The 12,112-nt window shown below is 36.7% G+C and overlaps 2 protein-coding genes across 7 annotated transcripts in view; one reads left to right on the forward strand and one right to left on the reverse strand.

The window, feature by feature from the left end:
* The window catches only part of LOC128670430 (amidophosphoribosyltransferase-like), a 23,941-nt gene extending 20,496 nt beyond the window's left edge, over positions 1-3,445 (reverse strand). For 2 of the 6 annotated variants that reach the window (XM_053746082.2, XM_053746077.2), the window contains exon 1: positions 1,557-1,696. The gene's annotated coding sequence lies outside the window, so the exon portion shown is untranslated. Of the gene's footprint in view, positions 1-1,131; positions 1,370-1,556; positions 1,697-3,426 lie in introns of those variants that run through there. The other 4 variants (XM_053746081.1, XM_053746080.2, XM_053746075.2 and 1 more) reach the window with 4 other exon arrangements.
* Paics (PAICS bifunctional enzyme) lies at positions 2,216-11,830 on the forward strand. The gene is made up of 8 exons (XM_053746084.2): positions 2,216-2,601; positions 4,570-4,773; positions 7,042-7,299; positions 7,837-7,962; positions 8,600-8,685; positions 9,206-9,374; positions 9,800-10,017; positions 11,015-11,830. Exons 1-8 carry the CDS (start codon positions 2,577-2,579, stop codon positions 11,207-11,209), a joined length of 1,281 nt encoding a protein of 426 aa, XP_053602059.1. The 5' UTR covers positions 2,216-2,576; the 3' UTR covers positions 11,210-11,830.
* The last annotated feature ends 282 nt before the right edge of the window (positions 11,831-12,112 follow it).

The raw sequence follows: 12,112 nt of genomic DNA on the forward strand, positions 1-12,112 counted from the left end.
ACTTCAATAAAATTGACGCTCTGGCCTCTTAAGCTTATTATTCACAATTATTTATGTTTATTGTACATTCATAATTATTATTGGTCAATTTTCTTCTTCTTTGTGTCTGTACCCTTGACTAATAATAATAATGATGATACTGACTGAGGCTGTGTTGGTTGTGGTCAACTAGTTCTGTCCAGTAGTTGGCCACAACCAACACATTCTGTGTGCACTGCATTGATATCCCAGTGTGCATGAATCTGAGCAAAATAAGCAGTCCAGAAGTTGAAACATTGTCGCTCTGGGTCACACGAATACTAAGTGCTGTTTGTGAAATCCCACAGCATTAAGTTGCTTTTGCTCTGGATAAAAGCATTCCAATGTGAGAGGACTGATCACCTGTCTAGAGGCACAGGACTTCGGACAGACATCCCCGAAATTAAAAATTATTAAAGTTGCTTTTGCCAGCGCCAACCTGTGTCCTTAAGCCTATTTACAGCTTTCAATATGGGCTAAAAGGCCTTTATTAGAAGGAGATTATTGATAAATAAGTTGTGTTAACAAAACTTGATATTAAGTTATGTCATGATGTTAAGTCATAACATTCAACTGCTTTTGATCATAAATATTTGGAGTGTTATTGTCAAACCCAAATTTTAATTGACCTAAAAGACTTGAGAACCCGGACAAAGGCTACATCAAAGACAATGTGAGTCTCTGGAGGCCCATGTCATGGCACATACTGTAAAGCCTGTAAAACCTTGAGCTTAAATTTATTTAAAGAGCACCTCAAGACTTCATTAATTGGTAAATGTTAATGTTAAATGACAAAATCAACTTAGACTTACATAATATTAGAATGTTTTTTAGTTTGATTTTGTTAGACGTTCATACAGACAGAAGCGGCAGGGGGACTTATTTTGCTGTCGTGTGCAGCCAAAAGTAGACTGTCACTCCTGCTCCACACAAAAATCACCTCAACTCTGTTTTATGAAGAAGGACAAACAAACACCATCACATTTTTAATAGATAGATTGCACATTGTCATAGGTATATTATAAATAAATACCTTTATTTATAATATACCTATGACTTGTGACCTACCTACTACCTATGACCTTTAAATCCATGATAGAAAGAACTACTTACTGTGTACTTTCTTCTTTTTTAAAGAAATAATTTACCATCTTATAACGTAGTACAATGAATAAACAATAATAAGTATTTCGAAGCTTCAGCAGCTCATCTCAACACTCCGCAAGAACTAAAGTTTATAATATATTATGAATAAAACCGATAATATTGATCGTGTAACTGCGAATATATAAATTGAAATAAATAATATAAATATTGCGGAACATAAGATTTCGTAAGTCAAAACCATGTGGATGAATGTCATCTGTATTAACCTTTCAAATTGTAGAAGCTACAAATGTGACGTAGAAGCTTAGTAAAATAATACAATTTATTTTGGTAGCATTATATCTACGGCATCAGCTGACAAAAACTTGAATGAAATGAAATAAAATTGACAAACGTACCTAGGTAATAAAAATAGGTACCTACTCACTCACCTCTTAATTTAATCTCTTGAATAACACACAGACACTAAAAAGTTGTTATTGTCGTGCCTGATCCTACAGCAAAGTAACAAGCATCAAGAAATAATTACAGATTGGTAATAAATGAAACGATCGTACATTTTACAATTTAATTATAAGTTAAATGTGCGAATGAAATAGCTACATATTACGACGCTAACATAGTTTTGGTACTTGTTATAATTAATATTTCTTTTTTCTTTTACTTCTTTTTTATTATTACAAAAAAAAATATAATAATTGTATAATATACTAAATAACCATGAAGCCTTTTCTATTTACTAATTTAAGTTTAGTCGTTTCCATATTCGGTAGAAATCAAATCATATTCGTGTTCGTGTCGCCGGTCGCGAATTAGAAAGACGCGTTTTGTTGATTGATTGATTAATTACATAGTCGAAACAAGGCAGTCCTAGTCAATTGATCATACGAACAAGCCGAGCTTTGTTGTTTGACCAGCTGAGCCAATCAAGACATATTTTCACTTTACCATCATACCTATACCACTATTGGCTAGAGGAAAAAGTAATCATGATTAGATTACATACCGCTCCATTCTATACTAATAAAATAAATTAAAAGTGACTGTGTTTATTTGTCCTTCTTTCATGTCAAAATGGATTGAAAAGTTTGTTGAAGTTGAAGTGGACAACAACAACCTTACTTACGTATGTTTTTTATAATTAATGGTTAGGTACAATACAATATTCAACCATAAATCACTAGCGAATCCATTCACGGTAAAATACAACTTTAATTTTTTTTTCCGCGGACATGTATTTATTATTTTCAAATATTAAAATCGTTTGATCGTAGTGGAATAAACTTGTTATCAACATCGCGCCGGTCGTATACGTACGATAACACGTGGTGATCACAGATGCTAGGTATCGAAACTTATAAAAGGCCTTAAATAATCAGGATAAGACGCGCGATCCCCACTATCCCACTGGCTGTCGAGCTGCCGGACAAAAATCATAATAAATTTCAAAAATGGCTCAAGCGCAACCCAAAGAAGGTAAGTTTTTTTGGTTACCATTCATTCCATTTCCTTGTCGGCTATTAACCGACTAAATTAAGAAAGCGTTTATTGTATGCAGTAATGGTTATGAACTTGCTTTTGTATACTGTTGTGTAATATTGACTTTAATAACATAACCTAACATAATGTGTTCTTATTTCGCGGCCTTGGTCATCAATTTCAGGTCCTCGTTGTTGTTTTGTTGTAGTTGATTTGTTATCTAAGATTCAGATCATTACGTACTGGCTACCTACGCGGTTCCCTTGTGGATCCAAGATTCAGATTTGTAACTATTTCAAAATATTGTATGGAAATAAAAAACCCTAAATCGTCACATCCTTTTTTTAACCCACGACGCAAAAAAGGGGTGTTTGACCGCTAAGTGTGTCTGTCTGTGTACGAGGCACCGTAGCTCATCAACGGGTGAACCGATTTGGATGCGGTTTTTTTTTATTTGATATTAATTTTTACAACAAAAAGAAAAAATGTTCCATACCTATACTCGAGTGTGTATTTGTTGTGTCATTGTGCTCGGCTTAGCCTCGCGCTAACATGCGTCGTAAATAAAAAAATAATCAATATTTCAAACTTATATCTTAATGAACTTATACCTTAGCTGCAATGTCGTATTTTGCAGACTTGTTTATACAATTCACCGTATACAAACAGTGGTAAAAAACAAGCACATTAATAAAGCAATAATGAGTTATTTATATTGATAACTATGTAGGTAGGTACTTAATACTGTATTTATATATTTTACTTACGCACTTATATACCTGTGCGTAAGTAAATGCAATAAAAAAATAGGTAAGTACTTACTTAAGTAAAAATACCTTTTCGGATCAGAGCGAGACCGCCCAAATTTTCACTGGGACTTCAAAAAAATTCAACAGTAAGTAGGTAGGTAACTTGGTATATGGAATAGGTACAGTCGGCTGCAATAATCCTTATTTCAATACAGAAGCCGACCGTACAACTACAACAACAAAAAAAAAAGTGAAAAAGAACGAATATTTTCAAACGTAGGTACCTATGTATAACTGCGAGCAGTTAATTTGTTTACATCTCTAATGTTCGGTAAGTAGGTCCTTATTACCCCCAAATGGGGCTTGTAAGTGACCAATTAGCGCTCTAGGATAATGTAGGTACTTAGATAGAAAAGCGGCGGTAAGTAATAAAAAAAACACTTCACTCTTTCAAAAAGTTCGCGTACATCTAACCATCATACGCTGGCAATAGACATCATGCATTCAGCCCAATGACCAAAGAGGTCGCTTCGCTATTCAGCCATGTCTTCGTATGAATATATATATATACCTAGTTATCAATTTTAAATAGGTATCGAACGTCGAAGCTCAATTTCGTTCTTAGAAAAAAAAAAGTTCTTTACTTGGTTGTTTTTAATGAAAAAAAGGCGGGAATAGAAAACTTTTACTTTAATTATTGTTTGTTTTTGGGATTTTTTATTATAATTACGTTTTCTTTCCACTTACCTCACAAACGAGATGTAAAACTCGTATCGAGAAGTAGTTAGCTCGGGTGTAAGCATCAATTGCAACCTCGAACTGTAAATAAATATCTCAGGCTGCAATTGATGCCTTACAGCCCTTGGCTACTAATCTGCTATTATGTGGTAGAGCAAAAATGTTGATTCTTTGCTCTACCATATAATTTGGCATTTCGAAGATTCGGCGGTGATTCTAGCACCGGCCGCATGCCTGACGTCAATCCTCCTTGGAAATACTATTGTTGCCTATCAGCTGACAATGACAAATCTTCAAAATTTTATAGTTGATTTTTTTACGTGAATTCTGGGCTTCGGGGAATCACAACTCCGAATGAATCCGGGAACAAGCAAGGATTAAAGATTCCCGAAGCGTCGTATACCTAGAGTACGTAGAGGTAGACCTTGTGCGGAACCGGACTGGATCGCAATCGAAAATAAACTACATCTATTTTCAGTTGGCGGTTACAGGTTGGGGAAGCTGTTAATCGAGGGTAAAACAAAGCAAGTATTCGATTTACCGGACGCCCCCGATCACTGTCTGCTGCTGAACAAGGACAGGATCACCGCTGGAGATGGCGTGAAGGCTCACGATCTGGAAGGCAAAGCCGCCATCTCAAACCAGACTAATGCCAAAGTCTTTGAGATTTTGAAGTCTACAGGTTCGTTAATTATTGTTATGCTGGCTCCACACTGGCGCCAAACAGTTTGCCAAACTTTGGAGGTTTCGGTATACATTGCTGGTTTTTCATTGTGGTAAATAAAAGCTCTCATACAAATTACGCAATGTTCACGCATTCGAGTCGGCATGTGTCTGAATTCGGTGTGGAGCTGGCATTATAATACCCTAAAATCGATCCAATTATATTATTGCTATTTCTTTCATCTTACATAACATTACGAAAGAGATAGAGATAATATAAGAGAGAGGTCGGGCTACGATGAAAGAGATAGCAATATGTACATTCCAGCCAATCTTACTTATAGCTTAATGAATTTAACTTAGAACTTAGTATAGGACTTGGAAACATGATAAAAACATGTTATCAAATTCTAAATTATTACGCTACCTACATGTTGACAATTACTTAAAAACTAATTACGGGTTTTAATGTTCAGTTTTTTATTTGCATTATCTTAGTTTTAATAGTATATAAGTAGGATATATGATTTTGTATTCATTGGCAATATTCTGTCTACACGCGCAGTCCATAATACTGTACAACAATTCTTGTGGAACAGTGAAATCTCAAAAAAAAAACCGTTGATCCGTAAAGTTTCCTCGAGTTAAGTATTTGATTTTGTATGGAACGTCTGATTTTTTTCCGATTTCGGTATTGCTTCCATACAAAAAGTTGTACAGTATCACGGACTGAGAGATAAGGTGCTCACACAGAACAATGTTACAAAATGTTATACTTGCTGTCTTTGACACTCTTTTGTCAAGAAAAGAGACGTAACATTTCGTAACACGCTGTGTGGGAGCAAAAATGTCCTTTTTATAGTTTTAATGTCGTTTCTATAAAATGTTACCTCTATATTCGATTCCGCTATATATATAACGGTTCTGTACTGTCTCGTGTTGCTTGGCTATTACATAGAGTTAATATGTGTAGAATCGCAAATTAGATAGTTTTTTTATATATGAAAAAAAAAAGCTACGAATCACGAAAAGTCTTAGAATAAAGGTTGCTTGTTTTGATGTACCCAAGTATAGTCTTTAGGAGCTTTTGCGTTTGATACCAGTAACGCTGTAACTAGCGACGTGTCCCGGTTTCGGCCGGGTAAAACCATAAAAATTGCCGATGTTACTCCTGAAAGTTCTCATTAAATCCAGTATAGTTTTTGAGTTATTCATTACGTACAAATAAAAATACGAATGTTTTCTCTTCGTGCTGTTAGCTTTGTTATGGATGGATATCAAAGCCGTAAAGGGTAACAATCCACTATCGATATATAATAATCAAAATGATGCAAATAAACAAGGACATTAATAGTATGTTTGTTCGGGAGATGTCGCGATTATAGTTCGACCCCTCGTGAACTTCTGATAAATGTGACGATTACTTACTTAAGTTTGTAGGGTCATAACATAATATTGCGTAAAAATTTGGAATTTGAAGTTATCTAAGCTGACTTAGGAAAAGTACAATTTTATGTCATAATTTAACATGACATACTTTGACATTTACTATAGCATAACGATTTTTAAATCATAATGTTCTTACGCATAACGGTTTACGCATAACAATTTGAACCATAACTAACCTAACCTAACCCAACCTAAAAGTTAAATATGCCTCATTTACCCGTATGCCAAAAATCTATTATTCCAAAATATTGTATTCCAAAATTGTTATGCCAAAGAACAATAGGACAAAATAGTTTATGCGATAAAAGGTGGTCCCTGTCCATGCGCGTTGACTACTTTGGGTCTTAGGATCTTTAGCCACAGTACCCTGTAATCACACCGCCTCTCTCACCCTTCACAACAACACAAGCACTGCTGTTTGGCGACGAGGGGGCGCCATGGTATCAATTGCACACGGACACTACATGGGCTAAAGCCGTCGCTGCGTGGACCTATTCTAGGGGGGGTGGAGGTGGGGACCACCAGTCTCACCAATTCTGTATAGCTTTTCTACTCATTTCTAACTAGCTGTAGCCGGCGGCTCTGCTCACGGCAAAAACTAGTCTATAGCACTCTTATTTCAACTATCTTCACACTAGAAGGCGTACCACGAAGCATACAAATACGCGTAGATCGTTACAAACGTGCACATGCTGTCTCTTTCCCCCATATCGGGTACGCGTCGTGTAAAAAAAGGGGACATGTTGACGCAATGACGTGCTACTTGCGTGTTTTATGTTTCGATCACCTCAAAAGTGTAAGAAAGGTCAAGAAAAATACACTTGTGTTACTGTTCTAGGCTTGAAAACTGCATACGTCAAAATAGCTTCCCCTACTGCTTTCGTTTCCAAGAAATGCGAAATGATTCCTATCGAATGGGTGACCCGGAGATTGGCAACAGGGTCATTCCTAAAGAGGAACCCGGGTGTTCCCGAGGGATTCAGGTTCACCCCGCCCAAACAGGAGACCTTCTACAAGGATGATGCGAACCACGACCCCCAGTGGTCCGAGGAGCAAATTATATGTGCCAACTTCAAGGTCAACGGACTTGTTATAGGTTTGTTTGTTATTATTCAACTAGGTTTTTTCGACCCCCTGTTTATCCTTATAGAATAAGAATTTGAAAAAAAAACCATTTCATTATTTTTGGAAACATTCATGCCAAATTTTAAGTCGATCAGTAAAAGGTTTTAATTTTTTTTTTCAAACAAACTTTGCCCCCCCTTTTCACCCTATCAGGGGTTGTTGTTTTTTGTAAAATCCTTTCTTATTCGAGCACAACGTGATAACACAAAGTTGCTGTCCAAATTTCTAGTTTATAGCTTAGAAGTATAAAAATATGCTGCGACTATACCACAAGTATACAGCTTACATCCTAGGTGTTGCTGTTAACATTTCGACTAAACCTAGGTGCAGACGGTCGCATGTGCTTTAATGTAGATTTCAGCATATACGACAGATTATATTAATACATGTGACCAGGTATTTTTAAATGTTACAAGTTTTCCAATCAAGTTTTTTATGACCCGGTGGGTGAACGATTATTTCCCTTGTCCAAAAAAGTGTGACCAAATACTTTATATTTTAATTTCAGGACGCAATGAGGTAGATTACATGCGTAAGGCCACGATTCTAGTATTTGAAATTTTGGAGAAAGCTTGGGCGCTTCGCGATTGTGCTCTCATCGACATGAAGATCGAATTCGGAGTTGATTCTGATGGTATGTCGAATTAAAAACTTTAATATCTTATTCAATGATAAATTGTTAAAATAACTTATTTACAAAAATGAAATTTTTGACTCAAGCTTTTATCATCGTCTCAGATCTTATTGCAAAAATCTCCTCGACGGGAGCCAATTCTGGATGCATAATCAGGTCATGCATATAATAATAATACGTGGTATGTTATGGTACCTTAGACCCATGCCCTATTGCTCAGTCGCTCGTCCATGTTGTAGCTGCGTTGTACTCCACTGATTTCTATAGGTTTCTATTAGACACTGACGTATATGGACGTGCGTCGAAACTACATACGATTTCTATGTTGTTATGCGTTGATCCATCAATGGACGTCAACGTGACGAAGCGCGACGGAGCCCCCTAATTTTTTTTTATTTGTGTTATTTTTGATCTGAATAGTCTTCGAATATCAGATTACGGAAATGTATGTAACTAAAAATCGACCATTAGGTACAAATGTACCAGTCGATTAAATGTACCTTATAGTCGATTAAATGTATCTTATGGTCGATTAAATGTATCTTATGGTCGATTAAATGTACGTTATGGTCGATTAAATGGACCTTATGGTATTTACTCAGTTTGTCTTTTTGTGACGATAAATAATAATTTTCAGGAAACATTCTTGTGGCCGACGTGATCGATTCTGACTCATGGAGATTGTGGCCCTCGGGTGACAAGCGGTTGATGGTTGATAAGCAGGTGAGCGAGTTCTATGTTTCCCTTCAAGTATTAATCAGATAATTTTTCACGTATGTATATTTCAGTATTTTGTCACCGTCTTTTTTCCGATATAATTTTAATCTTTCATTTTCCTATGTTATCTGTTTAGCGGATAATCTTCCGGCATTGTTTAATTTAATGTTTTTGCAGTAAGACGGATAAATCTTTAAAACATCATGCTTTTATACACCATTTACAAAATTATAAACAAAAAAAAATACAATACAACAGTACAGTGGGCGACATCATCATTCGGCATCATATTTCTGACTGTCTTGTTCAAAATTGTATCTCATTTTTTATACAATTACATACTTTTTTCGATGCGTATTGTGACTTGGCTATTAACATCTCACCATTGAGTCGATTCGCAGTGAGACCAAACCAATCACAGTGCGCCGTTATGACGCGACGACAACCACACCGCAATGTGATTGGTTCGCTGCGACTCACTGCGAATCAACTCGACAATTAGAAGTGAAACCTGTATTTCCTCCAGGTGTACAGGAATCTGTCGACGGTGACGGCGGCGGACCTCGACAACGTAAAGCGCAACTTCGACTGGGTAAAGGATCAGCTCGACCATCTCAAGCCGAATGTGCACCACAAAGTTGTGATCTTCATGGGCTCCGCAGCCGATCTGGACCATTGCCAGAAGATAGCGAAAGGTAATATTAAAATTCTCGTTGTCTTTATGCAAAGTAAGAAAAAGTAGGAAGGCGGATCCTGGGCTCCGACGCTCAACAACTAAGGAAGAAACCGGTATACGTTCCGATGAGAGAGAGAGTTTTAGGTGTTTATGTGTAATTATTAGATTATGATTTTAACCGAGCGAAGTTGGGACAGGCCGTTAGTCATTACATAGTACAAAACAAAGTTGCTTCCCGCTGTCTATCTGTCCCTATGTACGCTTAAATCTTTAAAACTATGCCACGGATTTTGTTACTCATTTTACTAAATGAGCTTTATTGAAACATTGTACTTAAAAGAAAATCCTCGAGAATTTTTTTTTTTTATAAACCACAGACAAAAGATGTGTTTAAATCAATTTCTATAATCGTTGACTAAAACGACTAATCGCAACGGCCATCAGTCGGTCGCGAGTTGGGTCTGGACGTGGACCTGCGCGTGACGTCAGCACACAAGGCGACGTCGGAGACGCTGCGAGTGCTGCAGCAGTACGAGGACACGCACGGAGCGCTGGTGTTCGTGGCCGTGGCCGGCCGCTCCAACGGCCTAGGCCCGGTACTTTCTGGCAACACTTCTTACCCCGTCATAAATTGCCCGCCGCCTAGTGATAAACTCGTCCAGGTATGTTTTTTTACTTCATATTCATGTAATTTATTCAAATATTTTTCTATAAGTATTTATTATATATTCTATAAATCATTATCTTGGAATGCATTCTATCTATACGATTGCAGCATAAGAATTCGATTAGATATGTCAAGGACGTTTTGCCAATCTTCTAACGTCACACACAGACACACCTTATTGGTTGCATATCACAGACGTATGCTCATTGACGTCAATATTGATATCAATCAATTATATTGAATTAATTAAAAATTACCATGAACTTTGGAATGTAGTACAAATGATAGTGGGTAGTGGGTCCATTAGTTTGAAATTGTATACATTTAAAAATTGCAGAATTATAAATATATTTGTACTAGCTGCGCCCCGGGGCTACGCACCCGTGGGAATTTCGGGATAAAAGGTACCCTATGTGTTATTCCAGGTTATATTCTACCCGCGTACCAAATTTAGTAACAATCCATCCAGTAGATTTTGCGTGAAAGAGTAACAAATATATCTACGTATCTAAATACACACATCCTCGCGAACCTTGACTTTATAATATTAATAGGATATATAGTTTGACTCTCATCGTCGTCATAATAAAGACTGGATTAGATGTCTTCTTAGTCATTATCCCTCATGGCTTAGGGTTGTGTCCATTACGTGGAATGTGACACACACAACAACTTTCTTGCCACTATTTATGGAGTGGTTTGCCATCGCCTTCTCAGTTTCACACACATAATAAATCAACCAGTGTGCAGATTTCCTCGCGATGTTTTTTCGTTACCGGAAACAATGTGGTGCTCGATGAAAACTACAATACATGAGTCATACAGTCGTTTAATGGATTTGTTATACATGTCACACATCCTTTGAACTTAATTTTAAAAATGATAATGACATGAAAAAATGTCCCGAATGAACAGGGTTCAATACCATCTCGATTCCAATTTTTTTTTCATCTGAATATAATTTTCAAAATTGTAACAACGTGATTTTCCAGGACATCTGGTCGTCACTATCCGTGCCGTCCGGCCTCGGCTGCGCCACGGTGGTGTACCCGGACAGCGCGGCTCTCATGGCCGCCCAAATCATCGGCCTCCAGGACTACACTATCTGGGCTCGGCTCAGAGTCAAACAACTCGAAATGGCCACAGCACTACGCCAGGCCGATAAGAAACTCAATCAGACATCATAGTCACGTATAATTAGTAATCGCTGTCACATAGCGTGACCGATTTATCGATAGTTGAACAATCGATAGTCTCGATACTATCAAAAGCTATTTTGGAGCAGTGTTGCTCCAAAATAGCTTTTGGTAAAAAACTATCGATAATCTATACTCGATACTATCGATAGTTTGAACTGACAAGTAATAGTGACAAGTATTTATTGCTTATCACGGTTCGATACTATCGATCCTTATCAATAGTATTGCACCAAAACCGGCTACCGATACTATCGATAGTATGCAAAACTGTCGATAGCTATCGATAGTATTGCTTTTTCTCAAACTATCGATAGTCTATTGAAACACTATCGATAGTTGACTATCGAGCGACCACAGTACTGTCTTATTCACAAAAAAATTGTTATGAACAGAACAAGAATATTAGAGGTGTGTTGACGGTTTGCCCTGGTATTCTTAATTTTTAAGTTTTTATATTGTTTTTCTTTTATGTTTGTATTGTTTAGAACAGTATTTTTAAGTTTGATAATCCACTTGGATCGAGATCTAAACATTCCGAATCAAAAGAATGCCTATATTCTTGTAAGATCTGTCATTTATAATTATACAATAAACGTTATATATTTTTAATTGGAGTATGTTTATTTAATTACTACCTTTTGCCCGCAACTTCGCCCGTGTTTATTTTATGCGTCCGCTTTTAAGTTAAGTATTTAACGATATCTCGAGTTCTAAGCAACGATTTTAAGTTGGAGCTTCCCTTGCCCTACTGTAAAAACCGCATCAAATTCTTTTTGCGCAATGCACGAACAAACATACAAATTCTAAAAAAGTTTTGGTTTTATTATAATTACTCGCATAAAAACACCCCATTATCTCCTATGTACAGATATAGCCCACTAACAGTTTTGT

The sequence above is a fragment of the Plodia interpunctella genome, chromosome 5, assembly GCF_027563975.2.
Source record: "Plodia interpunctella isolate USDA-ARS_2022_Savannah chromosome 5, ilPloInte3.2, whole genome shotgun sequence".
Lineage (NCBI taxonomy): Eukaryota > Metazoa > Arthropoda > Insecta > Lepidoptera > Pyralidae > Plodia > Plodia interpunctella.